General features: G+C 35.6%; 1 protein-coding gene across 2 annotated transcripts; it reads right to left on the bottom strand.

Annotated features, from left to right (window-relative positions):
• Nucleotides 1-202: 202 nt before the first annotated feature.
• LOC123695316 (phospholipid-transporting ATPase ABCA3-like) lies at nucleotides 203-25882 on the bottom strand. Of its 2 annotated transcripts, XM_045641130.1 has the most exons (33): nucleotides 25773-25882; nucleotides 24849-25037; nucleotides 19025-19291; nucleotides 18605-18936; nucleotides 18341-18514; nucleotides 17990-18237; nucleotides 17780-17890; nucleotides 17401-17545; nucleotides 16990-17163; nucleotides 16699-16914; nucleotides 16503-16582; nucleotides 16283-16412; nucleotides 15817-16046; nucleotides 15514-15679; nucleotides 15120-15353; nucleotides 14897-15038; nucleotides 14558-14667; nucleotides 13715-13934; nucleotides 13356-13521; nucleotides 12692-12907; nucleotides 12426-12530; nucleotides 11674-11845; nucleotides 10762-10887; nucleotides 10333-10456; nucleotides 9838-9968; nucleotides 9553-9677; nucleotides 9089-9260; nucleotides 8675-8836; nucleotides 8240-8397; nucleotides 3023-3171; nucleotides 1090-1229; nucleotides 821-941; nucleotides 203-635 (listed from the first exon to the last, which is right to left on the bottom strand). In XM_045641130.1, the coding sequence occupies exons 3-33, from the start codon at nucleotides 19261-19263 to the stop codon at nucleotides 437-439; spliced, it is 5217 nt and encodes a 1738-aa protein (XP_045497086.1). In that variant the 5' UTR covers nucleotides 19264-19291; nucleotides 24849-25037; nucleotides 25773-25882; the 3' UTR covers nucleotides 203-436. The 2 variants fall into 2 exon arrangements, with proteins under 2 accessions (XP_045497086.1, XP_045497085.1); XM_045641129.1 differs by lacking the exon at nucleotides 25773-25882 and having other exon boundaries at nucleotides 24849-25429.
• Between the last annotated feature and the right edge of the window lie 1512 nt (nucleotides 25883-27394).

Below are 27394 nucleotides of genomic sequence, written 5' to 3'. Positions count from 1 at the left end.
CAACTGTGTACGAAATCGACGTCGTTTCGACAATATTATACATATACACTTATCCATTAAAATTATTAAAAACGCAATTATTTGTCATGCAGATAAAGGTCATGGCTTAAAATCATTATATATGTGTACATCAGTACTCGAATATTCAGAAATCTTAGTCAACCTAGGTTAGGGTTTAATTAAAAGTAGATTAAACACAAAATAAAAATAATATGTATTTATTTGGTACATTTTTTGGCACATAAACTTAATAAACGAACACCCATAAATGTTTAAGTAGGTAAGCTGTTTCAGTTACAGATATGTAGAGCGCCTTCGTTATACAATACATTAAATTTTACATAGACACAACTTTTTAAGTGACAATAAATCACTGGATATTGACTTTAAACTTGCTTTAAACTCATTAAGGCGGCAATAAATGTTAGATTATAGATCACAAATTAGTTTGTTCTGGAGCGCCCTCTTGTGTGTATTTTGTGAACTGCAGGAAAATTTGTTCTAATGAAGTTTGTAGAATGCTATAATCTTCGATTGGCAACTCGCGCTTAGCCCGCTCCATGGTGCCGAACATTTTAGACCACGAGACTGTCCGGTCAGGCAGGTAATATGTTATGAGGCCCTGGTACTCCTCCCTGTAAAAAAGTTACGTAGTAATTAGACAATTAAAAATATTTCCATATGACAAAATACATTTATGTTTATTAAATAAAAGAATCATATGAGTGAAATCTGATTACAAAAATGTTCGAGTCATCAAAAAAACAAAACATATTTTTTTATTGGAACAGAAAAGTACAATATTGTTTCAAGTACTCACATTAATCTCGGACTGTTGAAGTTGTTACTAACGTAGCCTTTTATGAGTTCAATGCTATTTACTACAGGTGCGTTGACTTCATCACTTTCAAGTGTTTTAACCTTTATCGTCAAAGTGAATCCTGAAAATATATATTATAGTTACTATAGAAACAAAGTAAATTACCTGCACTAAGTAACAGCGTTAAAATTTTGTTAATTTTTTCAAAAAATGTTATTTTTTATTAGTTATCAATTTGTTTTTAAATAATCAAATTGGATAAACTATACCTTGAGAGAATTTATTCTTCAAGTACTGTGGAGATCCGAGACACTGGAAGCGTCCGCGGACCATCACCGTGAGCCGCGAGCACAGCGCCTCGCACTCCTCCATGCTGTGTGACGTCAGCACGAATGACGTGTTCGCTCGCCTGAAAATAACATAAAAAAATATTTTTTAAAGTATAGTTACAAAAATATATTGCCTAGTTTAGGGCCTATAATATTTTTTTATTATTGCGGATTTTTTGTTGTGTAAGGAAAATTGACATTTTATAGAAAACTAGAATCACAATCGCCTACTATAAAAAAGTCGTCAAGAATTAATATGCGATCGCTTTTTTAAGAAACATTCATTTACATTTTATATAAGCACTTTCTTTAGTAGCAGTAATGTTTAATATCGACTGTATCGCTCATTAAAAATCTCCGCACAACACGCGTAGACAGTTTTGCTTTACAAAATGTTGAACATGATTGTAGGTCTAGATGGGCGTAGCTAGCCATGGGCTCAAGGTGGGGCAACAATAAAAAATAATATGTAACTAGCAACTGTATGTACCAAGTATGTACCCAAAGTTATATCCAGGGCTTCAAATGCCGGCGGCTGTACCACCGGCATTTCCGAAGGCATTTGCGAAGGCATTTGCGGAGGCATTCGCGATGGCATTCGCGATGGCATTCGCAAAGGCATTCGCGAAGGCACTCGCGAAGGCATTTGCGAAGGCACTCGCGAAGGCAATCGCGAAGGCATTTGCGATGGCATTCGCGAAGGCATTTGCGTAGGCATTCGCAAAGGCATTCGCGAAGGCATTTGCGATGGCATTCGCGAAGGCATTCGCGAAGGCATTTGCGAAGGCATTCGAGAAGGCATTTGCGATGGCATTCGCGAAGGCATTGGCGAAGGCATTTGCGAAGGCATTCGCGAAGGCATTCGCGAAGGCATTTGCGAAGGCATTGGCGAAGGCATTTGCGAAGGCTTTCGCGAAGGCATTCGCGAAGGCATTTGCGAAGGCATTTGCGATGGCGAATAAGTGTAAAGTAAAAAGTATCAGTGTGTGTGAACGTGTAAAACAACAAAAGTGAAATTGGATAAGTTAGTGGGGTAACTAATTGGGGTACTATACTCATTTTTCTTACAGTTCATGTAACATAGAAACCTCAGCTATTTTCTTTTTTCGTGTGTAATTCGTTATTCGAATTATTCTTATTCAAAACACCTTATTGTTCACCTACCACACCACGAAATAGATCCAAAAATCTTCAGCCGTTTGGTCGCTGGGCGTATGACACTTGTTAGGTGTTAGTCAGTCAAAAGAATTAGTAGGTACTTACTTCAATTTTTAGATTTGGTTAGGTATCTACCTACTTTCCAGGTTAAAGCTAGAGTGGGGCAAGTGCCCCACCCTGCCCCACCGTGGCTACGCCCATGGGTCTAGTGTTAAAAATATGTAATGACGATTCAAAAGTGCTTCTAGAAGAAGTTTTATTAAGTAAATAAATAATAAGAGTTTGAGTTTAATCTATGCTAATATTATAAAGCTGAAGAGTTTGTTTGTTTGAACGCGCTAATCTCGGGAACTACTGGTCCCATTTGAATTCTTTCGGTGATAGATAGCTTATTTATCGAGGAAGACATATAGGATATATATCATCACGCTACGACCAACGAGAGGAGCCACGGGGGTGAAACCGCGCGGAGCAGCTAGTTGTTTATACGTATGAATGCTCATTAAGGTCCACCCACACCATACACCTGACAGATAGTCACCTTTTTTTTTAGTAAGTGGGGAAATCTTGCATACATACCTACCCACGGCCTCCGGGGAAGAGGCCATGGGTTATGTCGGATTTCTACCGACCAAAACCCCACTGTGTTCCGTCAAGCCGCATCAACGACAGGGCCACGGGTATACTAATTACTAGGAAGAATTCGTCCAGTCACCTGGCGGTCCTTAGCGCGCGCCACACCTGCCGCTTGGCGGCGGGGTCCACGCCCGTCGTGGGCTCGTCCACGAACACCAGCCGCGCGCCGCCCACCAGCGACAGCGCCGTGCTCAGCTTGCGCTTGTTGCCACCCGAATATTGGTCCACCTACAGGGACATAACGTAAAAATACACAAAAAAAAATGCTACGGTAAGCGGTAACACGATTTTGATAAGAATAGGTCAAGTCTGCAGGAATATACATAATTTTAATAAAAAATACGACGAACTGTATAAGTTAATGCGATCTACATGGACTTTATAAAAGCTTTGGATACGGTTGATCACGAATTACTGTCGTACAAGTTCCCATATAATTGTATTCCAGGAAATCTTTTATGGAGGTTTTTCATCAAATAATTCAAATAGGACCCAAAAAGGCATATTACAAGTTTATCAATCTGAATTTGTAAGGTGTCGTCGTCAGGTGTGCCACAAGGATCTATACTGGACCCTTACGTATTCAACCTTGCATGCTTTTAGTACTTAAAACTTATTATTATAGACAGACGGAATTGTAATTTTCGGTGAAAAAATGTCTTACGAATATGTTGCATATCCTTTTACTGTTGAAAAAATACCTATAAATACTGTTTACAGGATTAAATTGCGTGACGTATGCATTAAAATTAACACTTGACATGGTTGAGCTAAAAAAATATACCTTTAAAAAAAGTATTTTTTTTTAATACTGATTATTTATTTATTTATTTATTTATTTATTTATTTATCATTATATCAAATTACCATTACAGGCTTAACCTAATGCGGTATTGACTTACACTAAAAACTTTACACAGAAACTAAACTAATAATAAAACAACTTAAACTAACAAACTAGATAGTAATTAATCTAAGGAATAAATTAACACGATAATAATTATACAATTAATAGCTAATAATATACAGAAGAACCTTTGCTAATTCACCCAACGGGCACGTAAAAATGTCCACTTTGCCATGGAGGTCATTAAGGATGCGTAGTGCTCGCACGAGAGGAGACTTCGCGAGCAGCATGGTTCGCGCCTGAGGGACGTAAAGTAGCGGCGGCCTGTGACGCTTCTCAGTGTACTTGTCCGGCACACATAATGAGAGGGATTGCAGCATTCCAGGGTTATGTGCAAATCCCCGCAATAATTTAATTAAATACAGCGCAATGGAAAATTCCCGTCGCACTCTAAGTTCATTGTACCCTACCATACCCAGTATGAATAAGGTAGGATACATTAATGGGTAAAAGGGGTATACCCCGTAAAGTTTAAAATAAAGGTGTCTTACGAATTTATTTTGAACCCGCTCTAACATCACATTATATTTTTCTTCATGTGAAGACCAAATATTCGAGTTGTGCTCCATGTGGCTGCGTATTAACGCGTTGTATAGCACTTTTACAGTTGCTACATTTGTAAAGTCCCTTACGTGCCGCAGTAGAAACCCAAGATTTTTGTAAGCCTTTTTGCAAATATTTGTGATGTGCTCACGAAACATCAGGTCCGGTGTGAAGTATACTCCTAGATCACGCACCTTATTCACCCGTTGAATAGGTACGGATCCAAGCGAGTAGTTGTAGTGTATACTCTTATTCGCGCGAGTGAAACTGACTACGGAGCATTTAGCTATATTGAAATGTAGCTTGTTTTGCTGACTCCAGCTGAAGATGTTTAGCAAGTCACTTTGTAGATGCTCACAGTCCGTCTCCTCGTTTATTCGGAGAAAAACTTTCAGGTCGTCGGCAAAAAGTAGGCACTGACTGTACTCCAGAACATCCGGTAAGTCGTTAATCATTAGAACGAACTCCAGAGGACCGAGATTGCTGCCTTGACTTACGCCAGACCTTGTAAAGAAGGGCTCGGACTGACTTCCATTGTAAGAAACATACTGCTGCCGGTCCTGCATATACGATGCCCAGAATTGCAAGAGCTTCGGTGTGCATCCTACTTCCGCCAACTTCTTCAATAAGACATCATTGTCGACGGTGTCAAATGCTTTTTGGAAGTCCAGGTATACTACGTCTACCTGCACTCCTGCATCCACCGCCGGAACTAAGTTCGCCATAAGATTGAGTAAGTTAGTGGAAGTACTACGCGCCGGCCGAAACCCATGTTGTGCATCGCACAGCTGCCCCGATACCTGCTCGTACACCCTGTGATGTATAGCGGCCTCAAACACCTTTGCAGGCGTTGATAGTACTGCAACAGGTCTGTAATCTTGTACGCTGGTACACAATTTAGCCTTGGGCACAGGTATCACTCGCGTAGTTTTCCATAGTGTTGGAAATGTATTTAAATTCAAACACGTATTGAAAATATGCAGCAGTGGCTCAGCCAGCACTCGAGCACAATCTTTAAAAATAAAGGCTGGTATACCATCCGGGCCGGCTGAACGCTTTGGCTTCAACCGTGTTAGCGCCTTCCTCACGTCGGCAATGCTAAGAACATCTAGACTTATGCGCGCGCTGCTGGCTCCGCACTGACTCGCTACCTGGGTGTCAAGAACTGGTGGCTCTTTGTTATAAACCTTTTTAAAAAAGGCTGCGAATTCTTGAGCACACTCTTCATCCGTTAGAGGTATACCTTCTTTCATAATAACATTAGCCCTATTTGATGAACCACGTCTCGACTTTATATATTGCCAAAATTGCTTGGGGTCCTTAGAAAATTGATTTTGAATTTTATTTACATGTGCTTTATAAGCATCATCAATACTATTTTTTACTATTTTCCTATACAGTGAAAATTCTCTATAATCACAGTCTAACTTTGTTTTTTTATATTTTTTATGTAGTAGAGATTTTGTTTTAATATTTTTTATCAAGTCTGCAGTGTACCAATCTGGATAATGATATTTTAAGTTGGTGCTCTTTTCTGTTTTTTTGGGAACACATTCCTCTAGTATACTGTTAATTGTAAGATAAAAATAATTTAGAATATCCTCCATATCGTGCATTTTATACAGTGCGTCCCAATTTACCGACATTAGCTTTGAGTATAACGTGTTATAGTCAGCTTTATAAAAGTTCCACCTCGGCCGCAAATCATGAGCTCTCGAATCCGTCGGGTGGCGGACAGCGGGCGCAACGGGCGCGACGTGGGCGAGGCTCACGCGCACCGCGAGCGGTGGGTGATACGCGTCCACCGGCACGAGCGTCTCGTCCGCCGCCGACACACACACCGGCGGCTTCGTTCCCGCGTCGAAACCCGTACACAGCACCAAGTCTAACTGACGGCCTAAGCTATTCGGAACGTTACTACATTGGGTGAATTCGCAAAAGTGTATAAAATATTCAAAATAATTTTTAACATTCACTGAGCACGAATACATATTGAAATCTCCAACAATTATTACTTTCCTATACTTAGTACAAAATTCTTCCAGTATTCTAAATAAAAGTAAATAGTCCCGGTCCGGACTGTTAGGCGGAATGTATACTACACAACACAAACACAAATGATTATTATTTATAAAAATGTTTGCACAGGCCACTTCAAACTTACAAGAGTCTATAGACACGAACGGTATACATACTTGTCGCAGCTCGTACCGCGGCGCGGCCACGAGGAGCGCGCCGCCCTGCTTGCGCCCATCAGCCCTGTCGCAGCGCACTATGTGGTATCCCGCCGGTACAAGTTCCAAGTCGTGTATGGAATCAGTGCAGCCAGATTCGGTGATCGCGAACAAATCGGCATTCATCAAACCTAGGTTATTTCTAAATTCCGTTACCTTTGTTCGAAGACCCCTTGCGTTTTGATAGTATAAGTTAATAGTTCTATTTAGTGGCACCTTTTTTTGTTGATTTCCGAAACCAAGTCCACTCACTAAATTGTGCATTCATTGGCCAAATTTCCGGCTGGTTTAATTTGTTAAACAGTGACTCTGGTAGACCAATTATGAACGATGCGTAGTCGCGTTGGGATTTATGAATGATTTTTTCAGTTTTAATTCCAGCATCGGAACCACATATACTTTCCACGTAAGTAGTTACGGCTTCTAGTGTTGTTTCAGGTTGCAATCTCCAAACATGTAAGTATTTCTTTCGCTCCATACCTTTTAATGCTAAACATTCCGCATTTTTCCCCACTCGTACGTTACTCAGATGCTTCAGATTAGATTTATGTTTTTTTGGTACGGTCTTCCAGTCGTCTTTCTTGCTATGCTCCTCATTTCTGGGGCTTTCATGGTCTGGTATTGAACCCTGGGTTACATCTGTAACTGTGCTTAAATAAGGCTCCGTGCGACTTTTTGTAGCCCCTGTGAGCTTGTCTTCTTGTCTTTCTATACTGCTGTTACGTATAATATTCCTATTATGATCAGAAGATGACTTACATAACTCAGTTGATGCGATATTAGAAGTTGTTTCCATTAAATTATTGGTAGTTTTCATTTCTAAAGCGCGGACTATGTCCAGTATACATCCTAAACTAGACTTTGTTTCATCAAATTGTTTTTGGAGATACTTTATTGCAGTGTCTTGGCTTTCCAAACGAGAAACGATTTCGCTACGCAGTTTATGTAATTCTTCTAACAGCATAGCATCCGTACTACTCGGAGAAGAACTTATTAATCGATTCCCGCGCTGAGTATTAACAAAAGTGGGCGAAGAGAAAGTACTCAAATTCAAGGAATCAACACATTCCGAACATACCCATTTCTTCCTATAATCTAACGTAAATGCCTTAAATAAATCCCGCTCAATGTTCAAACATTTTAAATCATATGTTTTCTTGCAATATTGTTTCGAGCATTCCATAAAACATTCATCGCTTATCGGTGATCTACAGCTGTTACATCTATTGTGACTCATCGTGACCGTTAGTTCAACCGGTTTCTTCGTGCGAATAATGTGCGTAAAGGACAAAGGTATCAAACGCTGAATAAATCGTAGCTCGTCCTTGTCCCCCAAGGTGAGGCGGAGCTTTCCTCCGCAACGTAATTAGGTCAAGGTCGCAATTAATTAGTACGAATCTTCAATTGACTTTGGTTCTTATAATCACAGGATACAATTTCCCTTAAAGGCAAAAATTGCGTGAGGTTAAACTGGGAATTTTTAAGAAACCGAAAAACACGTCCACTCTGCACAAGATACAAACACTACATTATTCCTTGTTTATGCCTTAATATTTATTTCTTGTCATAAAAAGTTGGCAATTCACAGGAATCTATAGAAGAAAAAACTTACCCGTTTATCAAGATGCTTAGTGAATCCTAGAGCATGTGCCAGCATCAGAGATCTCGCAGTGCAGTGCGGTTCGCGGAGGCCGCGTAACGTTGAGAATAGACGCAGCGTCTCACGGCCCGTCAGCTCGTTGTACACTGCGTCGAATTGCGGGCAATAGCCTGCGTGCGAACAATGCATATGTAAATTATAATTATTATTAAATAAAAAATTTATAAAAAATCGAGTATCTTATTATTTCTAATTCTTTTGATTCCTAACGTAAAAAAATGACACGCTCATTGACTGAAAATGTTATAATACTGAAATGGTTAACATTACGAAAACGTCCTAATCGCCTTCGTATTTAAGGTAGGTTTAAAATGCTTTCAGTATACTTTGTAAACATAGGAAATATTTATTTACTTTTATTTCATTTCAAAAAAATAATGTACTTACCAATGTGTTCATAAACCTTTCCGAGATCTGATTTAACCGAATAACCGCATACGTAAGCATCACCGCTAGAGACGGATTCATCTCCCATTAACATTTTGAAGGTGCTAGTCTTACCAGCTCCGTTCACACCGAGTAGGCCAAAACATTCTCCTTCACCAACAGCTAAAAAATAGGTAACAAAAAAAATTGAACTGTTAGGTTTTTTAATATGTATATTTTTTTAATAACGATCTGACCTCACTTGCACCATTTAAGTTGTCAATTCAAGATAAATATCTATAGAAATAATTTATATCCTGTTATTGAATTGGATAACATTACAAAAACCAAAAATATCTCAAAATAAACTACATCAATACAATTTTACTTAAATGACGAACTTTAGAGCTTATAAAAAAACAACATTCGACTTACTGAAAGAAAGCTGATCAACCGCGAGGTTATTCTTGTAATACTTCGAGAGTCCTCTCGCTAACAGCCTGTGTTTATCCGGCGACGTGCGTTGTGCATGTTCCATCTCGTTAGCCACATCTGGGTCTAGTTCCTGCGGGTCGAATGCTGGAGGGTGCTTGCTCCATGTGAAAATCTAGAAAAAAAAATTGTAGATATTGATTTTTTTTTTAAAGATTATTTGTAATTTTTTCTTTAGCTAAAACTTATGACACACAGCAATAGAAAACAGAAATAATTGTATAAAGTGTGAGAGTTATTGCTTGGATTCATTTATCCTTATAACATGATTGTGTACGTTACGTATACGTTACAAAACAAAACAATACAATAATATGTCATTTCGTTTTAAAATAATAAACCATTACAATGTGTGTGCTTTATTTAATTTAGGATTGGATGGGGTCGTGTAATACGGTCATACTTACTCTTTGAAGCAGATTATACTCCAATAACATCATGAGGGTCCAGAAAACAACGCAACTGATCATCATACTCAAGAGGTAGCGCATTACTCCTGGCTCTTCCCAATCGAAGTATGGATTCTCACGGACTATAAGAGATGAAATGTATGAAACAGACACATTAAAAAAGTTTTGTCATAAGCTCAACATATATTCAAAATTATCCGAACCATAGAATACTTGCGAATTTTTAATTACAATAGGTTTTAATGAATACGGACATTGTCTTATTATTTTACAATTTCTTACCACAACAGTTTTGCGATAAATTGTCGCAAAGGGTTTGCATTGTGCACTCTTGTAAATTAGGGAATGTCGATAGCAAATAGTCACAAAACTCCAAGCAGGAATACTCCGTCATGCCGATGTGGTTAAGGGATCTGGAAAAGAAACAATTATTCAATAACTGGATAACATCTAAAACTATAAAATTATACAATCCATAAACGCGAAATTGGGTAAGAATATATGGATGTAAGTTTAAAACTCTTTCAGGCGAAAACTACTGAACGTATTTTGATGACACTTCGCAGTGATGTAGCTAAAGTGCCAGAATAACACATAATGCCTTACATAAGATAACTGGACCAACTTATATGATATGTGGTCTAACGTAAGCATTCCCAGAAATTTCTGGATTCGTTTAAAGTTCATGAGTTAAACTTACGAAATAATGCACAATTATAAATTTATAAGGCCATAAAACCAAAAATATCAAATTCAATGCACAATTAGCTCTTTTACCTGACAGATGTAACAAGACTGTACAACGGGAAGAACTGCAGTATGTAATCCATGATGGTGGCCACTTGGCCAGTGTTGAGGACCGGAGATTGGAGAGTTTCTACTATCTGAGCACCCATCAGACCTGGAAGTTTCGTATTATTTCGTACTTATTTTTCAATTTCAATAATATAAGGTATTTGTGCTAATTGTATATACCTCCATTAAAATCTAATTTTATTAGACATTGGAATTTGGAGTAAGATTAAGTCACGAAATTGGGAAGTCAAATTTTAATTAAAAGTTCGGTTCATACATTAATAAGATCAATTTTAACATTTGATTGTTTCCTCATTACAGCAATTATGAAATAGAACGGCATGACGGAGTATTCCACATGTAATCAAATATTTGCCTATTTTATTACATGTAGAATAAAATATTAATTACCTAAAAGTATATTCACAAAGAACATAAGAACGAATCCAACAGCTGGTCCATTGAAGACTAGTGAGAATAAATAGTGAAGTGGCAACATAGCAGCTCCGTACACCATCAGGCATAAGTACATGCGACCTGCAGAATAATAATAAAATATAAAATTAAAAAAAAAAACTAAGTAAGGTAAACGCAGGTATTAACGACCCCTCTAAGGCAATTTCAAAATCAACCATATTTTTTAAGTATACTGGTTCTTCTAAAGATTTATAATTTCATTTTATATGCTAGTGTTATGTATAAAAAATGTATTTATTGAAGCAAATACATTCTAATAAAGGATTATCTTGTAAAAAATAATTTACAATGTGACTTAGTCGATTGTTGCTATTACCGACCCATAAAAACGGCTGTGAAGCTATTAACGATTTTTATGCAGCTATTCCCGATCGTATGTGAGAGGAAGCCTTTTTCCAGCAATGGAATGTACTTACATAGATTAGATATCCATAATAATCAAATTACTGTGGCGATTAGAATTTTTTAATTAGATTTTAGATAGAGAAGTAGGAAATGAGTAATCCATAAGATAATATTTTTGAGCAGGAACAGACATTTTCATTAAAAAGGAGAACACTAACAAGTGTGATCCGTCAGTATTAGTTTGAATTTTGGAATACTTACTTAGTATTCAAATAGAATGACCATTTTAATCATATAACATATTATAGATTTAACAAATGAAGCATAATATACATATCCAACTGATCATACCCAGTTCAGTAGCTGTACAGAATCCAATAGCTTGGAAAGTGACTTGGGAGATCATAATAATGACACTGAGCACGAAGAATCAGCTCCAGTCGAACAATCATAATAACGTGCTCTATTTACTGCGGCATAAAGTTCATAATTCGATCATACCCAGTTCAGTAGCCGTACTGAGTCCAATAACTTGGAAAGCAGCACACGAGATGATAACAGTGACACTCAGTATAAGGAACCAAGCCCAATCGAACACCGCAGCGGCGCCCCACATCACAACTGGTTGGACGCCGGCAGCACGCTGCAGTAGCTTCGCGCGGATCACACGCTCCTAGAATAAAAATAATATATTCTCATGGTTAAATAAACATTCTTCAATTTTTTGAAAATTGGTTAATAAAATATAATTTAGCACTTATGAAAATATTAAGAAATCGGAACAACACTTGCAAAAAAATTTATAATTATACAATATTGTAACCAAAAAAATATAAATTCAAGAAAAGGTCGTGTTCCATCGTTACAATATTGTATTCACTGAAAAGTGCCTCATATTGGTTGAGATGGTTGTTAAATCATCTCAATAGATGGCGCGCGGTGTGTCCCTTAAGACACATAAAACTGAAAGAATAGAATAAATTCGATTGCTCAGGCGGGTCACGAGTGGCTGAGTTGGTTAGGCATCCGCCCCGGAATGGCGCGAAGGATGCGGGTTCGAGTCCCGCCTCGCGATCGATTTTTTCTATTCTTTATAAATTTATATTTATAAAGCATTTGAATGCCATAAAAGCCAAAAAAATATAAATTCATAGATACTTAAATTAAAAACTAAGATGTATTTAAACTTATTTATATTAAACTTATTATTGTATATCACATTTGAGGATTTACCAAGAAACATGAAGTTATACCTTAATATAAAACATGATAAAAACGGCACTAGCAATCGCCATACTGTTGCCTATGGCTGTGGCCACTTGCATGGATAAAAGTGACAGCATAAGCTGCATGTTAGTCTGTAACCGAAAAAAGTTAAACAAAATCAAAGAGCTGGAAGTTTTTTGGGCATGAAAAGCAATAATTAGACAACATGACAATACAAAACTGGAAACAAGTATACAAAACTGATCCATTTTTTTATAAATAAGAAGCTTCACAGAATAAGTTCACTACTTACGTCATCTCTATAATTGGCTTCTAACGGGTGATTGTACACACTAAGATTAGCAGTAGCATCGATTCCTTTGAGCAAAGCCGTATGTAATGTGGCTAATGACGTAGCAACGTCATGGTAGCCAAAGTTGCTGAACCAAGCTGTCGCTGAATTGTCGTTAAAAGTTGCCCCGATTAAGATCTTATTGCGAAGGACACCCATTGCAACGGGGTCCTCAGTCTAAAAAGCGAGAAGTTACATTTTTAATGTACTATGTGAAGTCCCGTGTCCCCGTAGTGAGGTAAGGGGCAGATGCATTATGCATACATCTGTTTCACTGATCGATTTTCTTTAGGGACAAGTAGGTGATCAGCCTTGTGTGTCCTACCAGACCGAGACATTTTTTTTTTCTTCGTCTCCACCGGGAATCGAACCCAGGACCCCTCGGTTCTACGCTCACGCGTCAACCACTGTACCAAGGAGGCGGTCAAATTTTTAATGTACGCTGATCTGTTATTGTGAAGGGAATTTAAAACATACCTACAATTAAAATAAATAACATTGTCGTTAGAGTAAGATTAGTTAGTAAGTGCAATCGAAAATAATAATAAAGACGAGTTTACAGGTAAAAAAAGTACACGATATTGATCATAAATATTTAACAAAATCAAGTGTCATTCATATTTACCATTTCCAAATAAAATTCATCAGTAGCTTTGTCATTTGCGTCGATAAGTTCCATAGAGTCAAGAGCTGCAGTACGGTATATCAACTCGTAACCCGCTTTTGCCAAGCCTCCCAGAGAATAAGGATCAGTACCGTTAAAGGACAGTATAGTTTCCGTTGATGGGTATCTATAAAATATTTTTTATTATAGGAATGCATGTAACCGCTTACAAGGTAGCACAATAGATTGAACACATAATAATAATACTAGGACACTTCAAAGTAGAAACACAAAGCTAGTGTAAATATTTGAGCTTCAATTCCTTTCTACAGAACAAACCTATTATTATCTTAGGTAATAATCATAAAACATCATCTTACCCTTGCACTAATGACAAAAGTCTGGGTATAACCATAGCCCTATTGGCCAGAATATACATCGTAATGCCCAAACTGATATTGATCTGCAGAACAGGTACGAGGATTTGCAAGAGCAGCAGTCCCCAGGATCGAGACCAGACCAGAAACAGCTTATACCAAGTCGCTTTTACTTGTAGCCGTAGCAAGCGAGATCCAGTTTCCTTTTCATTGCTCTTGTCCACTGTTAGACAAAAAATTAAGTCTGAAGAAATAGTACATACAGGGTGTCCCGCTATTGGAAAAATGGGTTTAAAAAAATGGACATGAGTTTACAGCATTTTGTCTATGAAAATATAATCTTGAACGATAGCTCACGTGCTGGTGGCAAAGTTGGATTAGGTTAGGTTAGGTTAGGTTGGGTTGGGTCGCTTGTTATGGGTGTACACATAGAGTTTTATGAATTCATCTATTTGAAAAAAAAATGCGTCTGGAATTTTATAAGTATTTTTTACGTACTCAGCGTATGCAAAACTATAACCTCCTTTGAGCTTATTATACCAACATTAGGACACCCTGTATACAAATTTACAATCCTTTAATATTGCGATTATGAAGAGTCACAACAAGGTTACAGAAGATATCGCTTCTGAGCGATAGGGCCGAAAATCTGCAGGTACATTTGTTGTGTAGGTATGTGACCGTCCGACCGACCGGTGATGTTTTGTAAGTTCGTATCAATTTAAAGTAAAATTATGTGTTGATAAATAACATCCATAAAGTAATTCAATAAGTATGATTTATTGTTGTATGGAAGATAAGGAGGGAAGTACAACAGTAAAGGGAAAAACAATTGAGATTGCTTACAATGTTCAACAGAAGACGCATCAAATCCACTGTCTTTCAAATCATCACAACTGTCTCCAATTGTAGCTGTGTCATCCGATACCGAATTGATTTCGACATCAGAACCAACTCTGTAAAAGGAATTTGATTTAAGTAGATTTAAAAGAACGTATTGATTTAGAATTAGTATCTTATTCCGATGTTATTAACATGATTATCTGTGATTGAGCTGATAACCATTTAATCATTATAATATTGCGTTTCATCGTTCGATTATAAATATGGGTAAGCGATAGAATATGTTACGTTAGTCTACTTAATACCAAAACATTACAAAAAATTTCAAAGATTAGTACGTACGACATAAAGACATCTTCCAATGTGGTTGCAATCAAACCATAATTTTTATAATGAATAGTATCAGCATTCTGTTCCAATTCATTGAGTAAATCTTCAAACACGTGTCTAAATGCAGTTGGCAATTTATACGTTACTTCAACGGCTAAAATCAATATAAAAATAAAAAATATATCAGAAAAATATAGAGCTGTTAAATACTCCTACAATTCTCAAAAAATCTTACCATCATCGTCTTTAGGAACGGTACCAGCTATGTATTTATCAATTAATTGTGTACAAGTATTCAACTGGAATCCTTCGCTCTTAACTACGACTAGAGTGTATCCTACTCCATAATAGTTTTTCAAGAAGTACGGAGATCCGACGCATTGTAAACTTCCACTTGACATTATCGCCACTCGATCACCAAGGTAATCGGCCTCATCCATAAAATGAGTTGTTAGAATCATGGATCGACCTTAAATAGTACAAGTCGAAATAATTTGCAATGATGTCAATAGAAAATCAAGCATACATTCACAAATCACATGGTACGATTAGTACTTAGATAAGTATTTATGAAATACATTTCGATAAGTTTTTTACAACCATGAACAAAAAAGAAATAGTAAGCCTGCCTTTTTTCTCCCTTTCCAAAAGATCCCATAGCGCTCTTCGAGACGCTGGATCCATGCCAGAAGTTGGTTCATCCAATAGCACTACTCGGGCTCCACCACTTAATGCTATGCCAACACATAACCTCCTCTTTTGACCACCCGAGAGCCCTTCAGCTATATAGTTACGCTATGGAATTATAATAAATTTGATAAGTTAGAAACAATAACTTCTAATATGAACAAAGATTTCAGTCCTTACTATTTTAAAAGAGCTATAACTAGTATATCATATCGTGTATTGTATGAAGCATTGATTGTAGATACCTTTTCCTGCATTTCCAATTTTTCGATTATCGTGTTAATTTCCGTATCCAACTCTTTCCCGCTGAAACCTTTTAATCTGGCAAAAAATTCGAGATGTTCTTGCACCGTAAGTTCATTGAATAGAACATTATGTTGAGGGCAGAGGCCTAGATGAGCACGGGCTGCTTGTAGTTGATTAGATATATTATATCCCGCCAAACATACGCTGCCTTTCGTTATAGGGACATTACCTGCGCAAAAAAAATCTTTATTCCACAAACAATAACATGATAATTGAAGCGAGTATGTGATGCATGTCCATTATCAGCGCCTATTTTAATGATTATCAGATAACGAATTTAGTATTATTAATTCTTAACATGTACACTTCATTCAATTATTATCTATTAAATTAAATTAACGATAAAAATTAAAAAACAACAAAATATTAATATTTTTGCTACTCGCTTTAGTGTCAAGTACATACCGGTCAACATGGAAATAGTTGTAGACTTTCCAGCACCATTGTGACCCAATAAAACTGTGATTTGGTCGTCATAAATGTTAAGACTCAAATTATTTACGGCAATGTTGTTTCCATACACTTTTGTTAAATTCTAAAAAAACAAAAGCACAGTTAATAAAACAGTTATTATTTACTGTAAATGTATAATATAATATGATAATGGCTTCATTTACACACTCACTTTAATTTTCACGCCCACTTCATGACCCATTGGTTCATCTTCTTTCACAGCAATTGTCTCGATATTTTCAATTGATATGTCTACAAAAATATCAGATTGTAATCTTTAAAGTTTATCCAACAAATATGTTGCATACATAGATGATCTTTTGTTAAGATTACCTATCTAATTATTATATTTTACATTGATTTCCTACCTGAATTATTAACAGACGATGGAAACCAGAACGATTTTTGGAAAGGGAAATACCACGGTTGCGGTGTGCCCCAGGGTCCAGGAAGTACTTGTTCCAAATAAAGAGCGATCAGCATATAGAGTACACAGTTTATCGCCAGCATAATAACTACGTGGCCGAACAAAAATCTATTCGAATCAAGCGTATGTGTACTGAAGAAGTTTCCCCATGTCATACCTTAAAAACAGTAAATCATTATGAAAAATGTTATGTTTAATCTCATAGAAATGTTGACGTCCGAAAAATACATACCACCTAAGGTTTCCATTGAAATAAGTAATTGGAAACCGTATGACATTGCAGAATTAATAGTGAGACAAGTAAGTGCTTGAACGTATGGGGAAATTTCCGTCTCCATACTAAGCAGAAACGATGGTACGTATGTTAAGAACCATATAACTCCTGTGAAAAGAGCTGCCGTGCTAGCTGAAAAAAGCAAATGAACATTAAATTTAAGGATATCATTTGAGTATAAAATTCTAATAATTATTTCAAAATTTAACATTATTTTCAGAGAAAGATGAACTGTAAACGAAGTCCATACAGGTAAATGTGTCGATATGATCTTAAGCAAGATCCTTAGTTAAATGCATTAGATTTTAATTTTGAAGTACGTTTAATAAAAATATCATATCTTTAATATAAAATAAATATATAACACACCTTTGCTAAAGAATCCACTGAGCATAAAACAAAAGAACACCATACACGTTAAATAGAGAGTAATAAAAAATAATAACACCGTCCATGGTGTATTTGTAAATACCGCATAATCGCTAAATCCCTCTTCATTAGTAAACCAATTAATCTGGAATTATACTTATCTTCTATATAATTATTATTGTAAACCTATACATACCTATAGAAGGCGCAGAAATACAAAACATTCAAATATTATAATTTATCAAAAGAAAACAAGATAGGTCTAGTCTAATTCTAATGACACTCGATATTCCAATAACTAATTAATTTAACAGGTTTATAATGCTTAAAATATGAAAAGTATAAGAAATTCTAGATAAAAGTATCAAACTTTAATTACCTTAAGAAGTATTACGAGTAGTCCTGCTATGATTAACATGTATAAAAACTGTTTAAAAAACCACGCAGTCCAATGCAACCATGTGGGTAGACCCATGATTTTCATAATTTCCTTTAAAAAATCAAATTGCAAATTAATAACAAAATAAAAAAATTAGAAGGTCGTATCGCAATGAAACATACTGCCAAATCAATGTACTCCAATAATTACCTTTAATTGATTTTCTTTTTCAAGAGTAACAGCACGAACTATATTAACAGCTGTATAACTAAAGCTGATCATTACGAACATAGGAAATATAATATTAAGTGCTTCAACAGCCAAATCTTCTACGAAGCTTGGATGAGGGTATCTCTGTATGTTGACGGTAAAGTTTTTTAAATTTGTATTGGTCAGTCGAGAAACTAATTCCATTGAGATTGAATGTTGTATGGCAATAAACAATTCGTTGACATATCCTGTAAAAAAACCAGAGTTATAAGCGGTAAAAAATCCGGCGTAATTACGATTAGGTATCTCTATAGTTATTATAAGGGCATTTCTACATAAATTCAGTATTACCTGGATCGTTACCCCCTTCCCAAGAATATGGAAACCTCGGTCCAGGAACTTGAAAGAATGGAAAGATATAATCTGTTCGCCAAGTCAATCCGCCCATGGCAAGGAATGAATTCAAGCGAGGCCTTTCCGGAAAACGCAAAGCATATTTGACGTCCCTTGGCAATGCAGTTGTTCCTAAAACATGTATAGTTGTTATCCATAGACTCATAGTACTATGTCATTGACAAATATAGAAAAATAAATCTAAGAAAACTAGTCACATACCTAACAACTCATCATCAAACTCTACGGCAGCCAAGACTTTCCGAGTATATATTTCATCTATGTATATGCCCCTAAGGTCGTTACTACTATCATATGCCCGTACTTTTATAAGTGATTTCGCTAACTCGTAAATCAATGTTGAATTAATATCTAAATCAGGTGGAATTTCTATAGGAATATCTGGAAATTCCGAAATTTGGTCTAGTATAAGCGATATGATATCTTTTATATTTAAAATAAACAAATCAACCACTGCTGTGCGCACAACATCCTCAAGCACTGGGCTCGTTGGCGAGTACGCTATAGACAATTCGGTTATATTCATGCCCGTTCTGGAAAACAAAAAATCTGTTAAAGGATACATTTTTGCAAACAAATATCGATATAAGAAACTACTAAAATACTATGTACTGAACTTACAGGACGGGCAAGGAGTAGTTAAATGTGTGCGCAGGTATGGGTGGATAACTCATGACATCTCGATTTACTGGCTCTATTTCCATACGAAGGATCAGTACTAATGCCATAGTGCCGACTGGGAGTATTAACTCGATCAGAGTCTGCCATCGATGTCGCCATTGTTGCAAGAAGTTTTTCCACATGAGCAATCGGAACTTTGTAAAGGCACTCGCCGTAGATGCATCTCGTTTTATTTGCATTTTCAGTTACTTATATAATTTATAGGACCTGTTAAAATTAAAACATAGTGATACAAATATTGTGAGACATTCCTTAATTTCAGTGCATAGCCTGCACCAATGTGTTTCGCAATTTATAAAATTTGAGTAATATTTTACAGTACTCAAACTCAAACTCAAACTCAAACATTCATTTATTCAATTAGACTACTATTTAGTAGCACTTTCGAATCGTCATTACATAATTATTTTAACATTTACCACCGATTCGGAAAGCAGTGATCTATGGAGAAGAATCGGCAAGAAACTCCATAGTTGCTCTTTTAAAATCATGTCGATATTACATAATATGTAACTTATATCTAAATACATAATATATCATAATATACAAAGAACTGTCCTGTGGTTTTTACGCGACAACCCTCCATGGGTTTTTATCGTCCATATATTCCTGAATACTGTAGTACGCTCTCTGAACTAGTACATTTTTTATATAAGTTTTAAATTTAGAACTACTAAACTCTCTAATATTATGAGGAATTCTATTGTAAAAGCGTATACCTTGACCCATAAATGAATTTTTAACTTTAGCTAATCGGAAAAATGGCATTTCAATTCTATTTCTGTTCCTTGTGCCATAACAGTGTCTATCTCCTACTCTTGTGTGTAAGTCGGCGTTTTTGTGTACATGCAAAATATTATTAAATATATACTGTGATGGTAGAGTAAGTATACCAGTATTCTTAAAGAGATCTCTTAGTGAGTCCCGAGCACGTAAATTATATATAGAGCGAATGGCTCTTTTCTGTAAGATAAATATAGTTTCTATATCTGCTGCCCTGCCCCATAGTAGAATTCCATAGGACATAATACTATGAAAGTAGCTGAAATAAACCAATCTAGCTGTATCTTCATCGGTGAGATGCCTTACCTTTCGGACTGCATATGCTGCTGAACTGAGCTTACCTGCAGCGGTGTTGACATGGGCTCCCCACTGTAGTTTCTCGTCCAATGTTAACCCAAGAAATACAGTCGATTCTGTAGGGTGTAATACCTCCCCGTTCAAGGTAATATTTCTGCTCAACTTTTTAACGTTAGGTAGTAAAAATTCAACACAAGTTGTTTTTTTGGCATTTAATAATAAATTATTAGCAGTAAACCAGTCGGATATGTGTAAAAGAGTACTGTTCACTTCGTCAACATTTGGGTCATGCCTATCCACATTGAATATTAATGAGGTATCATCTGCAAACAGAACTATTTCACACCTATCCTGTAAATAATAAGGTAGATCATTGATATATACCAAGAACAAGAAGGGTCCTAAAATAGATCCTTGTGGAACACCAATGTTAATTGACGCACCGCTAGAACGTTCTCCATTAACAACTACAGTTTGTATCCTATCATGAAGGTATGAGGCTATGAGGTTCTGAGCTTGTCCTTTAATCCCATAGTGATTAAGTTTACGCAATAAAGTACAATGTTCAACGCAGTCAAATGCCTTGGAGAGGTCACAAAATATCCCCAAAGCATTTTTTGAGTTTTCCCATGCCTTATATATATGTGTTAGTAGTGCAACTCCAGCATCTGTGGTTGAGCGCCCCTTTGTGAAACCAAACTGTTTGGTGTGCAGCAAATTATTAGAAACAAAGTGACTAGTCAATTGGTTTAATATTAACTTTTCGAAAACTTTACTTAATGTTGGTAAAATCGAGATAGGTCTATAGTTGTTACAGTCTTCTTGATCACCTTTTTTAAATAGAGGTATAACTTTACTAAACTTTAGTAAATTAGGAAATGTACCATAGTCACAACACCTATTAAATATGAAAGCTAAATTGTTTGCAATATTTTCTATTATATTATTAACTAAATTTACGGACATTCCCCAAAGATCACAAGTATTTTTTAAATTAAGTGTCTTAAATGCTGTAACAATATCATTAGCAGTTACGTGACGCAATTCAAATAATGTACTGCACCCCGCAACATGGTCCCTCAAAAAGGTCTCTGCAAGTATTGAAGACGAATTTAAATTATTAGTAATGCTAGCAGGGACACTACTAAAGAAATCTTCAAAAGCAAGCGCAACATCAGCATTTTTGTCAATAACCATGCCATTATTTACAAGTTTTATGGTATTACTTGATTTGCTTTTACCCATTTCACCATTAATAATAGACCAAACTGTTTTAACTTTATTATCCGAGTCGCGTATTTTATCCCTGATATACAAACGCTTCGCAGTAAAACAAACAATTTTAAAAGTTTTTGAGTAATTTCTAACATAACTAAGAAAAGATGGATCTTTATTATATTGCTTCATACCATATAACTCATAAAGAACAATCCTACACCTATGTATGCTAGGTGTCGCCCACTAGTAACTAATCACGCGCAGCGTTATTAAAATAACAAAAGAGATAGGTACCACAATTCCAGCATAAAATGCAGTATTCATTTTCTTCAAACTTTACATTTTGAACAAGTTCAACGTAGAGTACTAAAAATTATTAAAATTTAAGTGGCCGAAGCTGTTGCTACATAGAAACAGACAAACGTAGGCGTTATCATTGTCTAGGTCTTCAATCAACAGTTGGGTACATCTAGCCATCTACGTACCTACTATGCATTCAGCATTACAAGCTCGCGATATCATTACTATTGAGCTCTACTAAAAACGATTGTGTATATCTATCTAAATTTGTTTCGTATGAGTGAGATTAGACAGATACGACTTATAGCTTATAGTCATCAGTATTTATTAGCTTATTTTTACGATAGCATTTAATGATATCTTAGTACCTAGACCTACCTACGCTTTATGAATAAAGTAATTTGCTTTTATTAAAAAAAAGTACATGCCTATTATATATTCTCTGTGATATTGTAATTTGGCTGATATGTCTAGAACAAGACATAAATTTAATATTTCATACACATTGATAAACATTTCGGAAAAAGAACAGACAATATAAATAATTCCTATTAAATCAGATGGATTAACAATGATCAGCCAAAAAATGAAACATACATTTTGTTAGTCAACTATGTTTATAAGATAACGCAATAATCTTAGATTAAGGTGCGCGCGTAGCGCGCGCGGAGACCAATCCATAATCTAAGGCAATAATATACGCTCAACCTACGCTCTACCTCCATTGTAGCAATACAAGCACCCCAACTTACGTAAAAAGCTATCATAATAGCATACGTCATACAAAAATTACAACGAAATAAATCGATAGCAAGGATTTATTGTAAATCGTTTCTATCAGTCGATAAATCTGTATTAAACAATAATTAGATGATAATAATAAAGGCACGCAGATACCATAGGTCTGTTTCGTGAAAGATTCATCAAAAAGTAATCGGTAGGTACCTACTATCGATAATGTACGAAGCGATAAATCATGCCGTGCAAAGTAGGATATCTTTAATTTGAAAATATAAATGTTCACTTAGATTACTTAGAAATTGTATTGTTCGAGACTGCGAAAATATGAAAATTTATCTGCATAATATTGTGTTCAGTTCGCCGCCAATACATATTAATGATGTCGAAGAGGAAAACCGGCATGACCAAGAACCAAGAAAGTTGATGACAGAATAAATACCCATAGGAGGCTTCTGTCCATGCAGTGGGAGATAGACTTATGATTGGTCAGAGCCATCCGTCCTATGAGCTGGGGTCATCAAATTGTAATTAATCATCTTCATATTGTTGTAGGGGTGGGATACATAAAGTTAAAAAAGCCACAACCTAACTATCCAACGATACCTCGCAAGTAGGAGTCACGATTTGTTTTAGCAATAAAGTCATTAATAAAAAACACGTCAGTGAACGTAGTTTTGGGAACTTCCGTTTTTAAATGGAAATATCGCTAATGTGTCTGTCCATCTCTCAAAGCCAAACTTCAAAACTACTGGACAGAAAGAGTGATCCACAGGTTTATCCGCGACCCAAAGGTGAAGATATAATTTAGCAACTGATTAACTCGCTTCGATTATACGTTCAGTATAATAGAACAATGAGTCACAGTCAAGTGGCAGAAGCTATGATTTACGATAAAGAGACTCATATTTGCCAAGTACCTAACTTGAAACATTATCTAACCGTAATCAGTAGTAAATATTCGAAAAGTCGATTATTGATCATATAAACTCCAAATCCGAAACCTTCCTAATTTCAGAAACCTTGCCCAATATCGATGTCTAGAGAAAACCCTTATCATATGACTGTGATATATTTACTTACGGATTTACCATAAATGATTCATTGGAATCTTGCCTGTTATCTTAAAATGTTAAAGCAATGCCATATATCAAGATATTTTTTTTTAATATTTTTAAATCTGAATGGTTGAGGATAATTAGAATTTAATGAAATCAATTTTAAATAAATCATCCTTTTAACAAGTTAGAAATACAAATTGCGTACATCTGCACTATGAAGAGCCAAATGTTGATATAACTCTTATCAGATTGTACCTAATCAACGTAAACAGAAATACCTACTTATACATCAATGCATAATACATTAGTTAATAGATATAGTTAAAAAAAAAACTAAAAAAAACATAGGTATTAATGATTTTTAATTAAATATGTCCGTTAGTGGGTCTAAATCGCGTCTAAATGCAACCACCGCGGTTAGAAACATGTGAAGCTAATAAAATAAAAGCTTGTTATGGGTGTAGGTAAAAATAAAATTTGTATTTCAAAATTTGGTCTGGAGGCATAGGTACCTAGTTTTAATTTTTTAAATCGCATATTGCACGATACCACATTATAGTGTTCCAACAGGTGTTATTATTTATATTTATTTATACACTAGCGGTCCGCCCCGGCTTCGCCCGTAGGTACATATTTCGCAATAAAAGGTAGCCTATGTTCTTTCTGAGGGTCTAAAGATTATCTGTGCCAAATTTCATCAAAATCGGTCGAGTAGTTTATTGGCCTATTCATTACAATCAAACAAACAAAGTTTTCCTCTTTATAATATTAGTGTAGATAATCATATTATAACGAGGATTGTAAGTTATATTGGAATGTGGCGACGTAAATGTACCTAAGCGATCTTTCGACCTTAGATCAACGAAAGTAGCAGATTTGGTGGTCCCAACCACAGGTCCCAACCAACGTAACGTGTTACAACTCGAAACTTCGAAAGCACGATAACGGCTTTGCGATACATGAAAATTGCCCTTTTCACAAAAGTTAAATAATAATCAAATTATTTTTTTCAATAAAAATAGAATGAAACATTCTGCTTTATGTTAAAACGAAAATGATTAAAAAAATTATAATTTGCTATAAGTAAATTATAAATTTTTTAATCATAGTTAGTTAATTATTTTTCAACCCCCATACCTATGAATATACCGTGAAAAGCTAAAAAAACATGGCGGCCCTTATTTTCTTTTGAGTACATGTACATAGGACATTGCCGGGAAAATCAATTAGGTACCTAATAAATTCTACTATTTAAAATACATAAGTACTAAAACTTTGGAGTAAAAGAATTGTAAAACTAATTATACAAACTTTTTTTCGAAATATTGTTTATTTAAAAGATAGGTACGTAGTAAATAGATACTTACAGGAAAAAATTACAGTCACGAAGTAAAGTAGATTTATCTTCCATCCCCTGTCATCAACACTATTCAAAAAATCACTACACTTGTAACTAACACAAACACATGTCGAAAACTAAAAACATATAAAACAATGGCATCAAAAAAATGTCGGTATCCTTCGTGTTTCAACGTGATAACTAACAATGCTCATACCTGTTATCAATTCTACAGATATTAATAATTTTATAGATAGTAGATATTCTACAGAGCTATGAAACACAGTTTAATATCGGGAAAAACAATATTAATAGAACGGCTAGTATGTAATGAGCCACATATAAGGACTTGCTTACTGGGGATTCAATGCCGACAGAAATAATTAAGGACGGAGAACAACGTTAGGACTGGAACAGATAGATTATTAGGTACACTGTGCAAATAATATTTTCATAAGACTACAATGTTTGAATATCACTGCGATACGAGATTTATTAAACAAATATTTCAGGTAAGTATTTAAGTCATAAAGTATAAAACACTTGATATGCATAGCTCGCATATATATTTTTAAATTATCAGAACTATTATGGAAGACCTCTATCGATCCGCTTCATACGTTTAATCGAATTCTTTTTTAATTTAAAAAGATTATGGAAAGTTATTTTCCGATTGACTACCATCTAATTTATAGAAATAAATAAAATTGCAATGTATCTGACTGTAATCATAGTGGTTTTTTTGTTTTCTGTTTGTTGCGGCCAATCTCCAAAACGATTATATATTATTTTTATGATGGGACTTGCTCTGGTAACAAAAAAGAATATCTTATTTAAATTTATAAACTCCTCAGCAAGTTCCATTGGTAAATTAAGTAGAGTCGATCATGGTATATGGAGGAAAAATACTCCAAAGTGGACGATTTCGTTAAAGTTTTTTTTGTTACCACACCTTAAAGTACATTACAGTGGGATAAGGAAGACGACCAAGGAGTCAAACTAATTATCACTAATTCTTCTAACGCGAACGTGCTGCTGAAACTTAATCCCATTTTGATTGGCACCACGACTGTGACCTGTAGACACGGATGCATAACTGCATAAGTCTATATTAACGTGTAACGATTTAAATAAGTAGTAATGACTTTCCTTCGCGCGAGCCGTGGCGAGAGACAAAATATATTTTAAAATCGTTAAATGATTATCCGCGACTTCGTCCGCGGGGAATTATAAAACTATAAAATGAGGTAGCTTATTAAATAAACGGCTGTTTAAGATTTAGCTGCGACACGTCCCTTTATATTAAGATTATGCCCAATCAACTTCGATTTTTAAAACATTTAGGTATTTAGGTATAAAAATATGTAGGTATCTCCACATATGACAAAACACAATCCTATACGAAAATGAACTCAAAACTGTCCGAAAATGTTTTTTTTTTTTGTCAAAATTTAAAATAATAAGGAAGTGTTAAATAATAAAACGATACGCCAAATTATCAAAATTAAACGAAATTTAAATGGGACCACATGGAGAAATGTTTTTACCAGAACCACAGCCAGAACTCCATCTAGAATAGAGTTTTAGTGCTTTGTAAATCCAACATTAGCTCATACAAATAAGGTTGAAATTACTTTGCTAAATATTGACCTTGGGCTGTTAGCATTTATTGCTTTTGATAGTGTTTGTGATTACACTACTAAGGTAATATCAATAAGCTTGATTAGCTTTAAAGGTTATTTTCAACCAACTTCAAAAAAAGAGGTTGTTCTCAATTCAACGTTCAGTAGTTTTTAGTTACCTTAGATCTATCGACTGAGTCAGGGCTCGGAAACCGGTTTAAATTCTTAACCGGTTTCGGTCATTGACCCCAAACCGAAATTGATTTAGGTTAAAGGTTGCACTTTACCGGTTTTTACCGGTTTATGCGAAATACCGGTTTATCATTAATATTGGTTTTGGTGGTGAAAATTAACCGGTTAAAACCAAGTTACATAAGGATCCTCGGCCCCCGCTACCCTCGCTCGACGGGCCTGGACGTTGCGAAGTCATTTAGTTACAAAATTCTTAATCGCACTCAAGTTCGCAATTTTAGTTTATACTAGCTTCCGCCCGCGACTCCGTCCGCGCGGATGTCGGTCTTCGCGTAGATGGTTATTTCTCAATTTTGAGTACCTCTGTCAATAACATCTTATAAATATCTATTGGACCCAATTCCCAAATACGGCTAGGCCTATAATAATACGCAACGTGTGTTCGCGGTTCTACGGAACAACGTCTATGGATAAAACTGAAAAATTAAGATTAATTTTTTTCTACGTATTTTTCCAGGATAAAAAGTATCCTATTTTACTCCCAGGATAATAAGGTATAATTATACCAAGTTTCATCGAAATCGAACTGCTAGTTTTCACGTGATGCCTTCACATACAGACAGACACACAGACAGACAGACAGACAGACAGACAGACAGACAGACAGACAGACAAAAATTTTTTTAGTCACATATTTGGGTTTGTTATCGATCCAGTAACACCCCCTGCTATTTATTTTTTCAATATTTTCAATGTACAG

This window comes from Colias croceus, chromosome 11 (assembly GCF_905220415.1).
Source record: "Colias croceus chromosome 11, ilColCroc2.1".
In the NCBI taxonomy this organism is placed as follows: domain Eukaryota; kingdom Metazoa; phylum Arthropoda; class Insecta; order Lepidoptera; family Pieridae; genus Colias; species Colias croceus.
Note: the sequence above shows the minus strand (reverse complement) of the source record. Positions and strands in the feature narration are given on the sequence as shown.

Excerpts from the sequence above, each read along its gene's own strand:
- LOC123695316 (XM_045641130.1), bottom strand. The coding sequence starts at position 19,263 with ATGCAAATAAAACGAGATGCATCTACGGCGAGTGCCTTTACAAAGTTC. Across the intron at positions 8,837-9,088 it reads GGTTGATCAGCTTTCTTTCA|CTGTTGGTGAAGGAGAATGT; the intron begins GTAAGTCGAATG and ends CCTATTTTTTAG. Across the intron at positions 8,398-8,674 it reads AAAGGTTTATGAACACATTG|GCTATTGCCCGCAATTCGAC; the intron begins GTAAGTACATTA and ends GTTCGCACGCAG.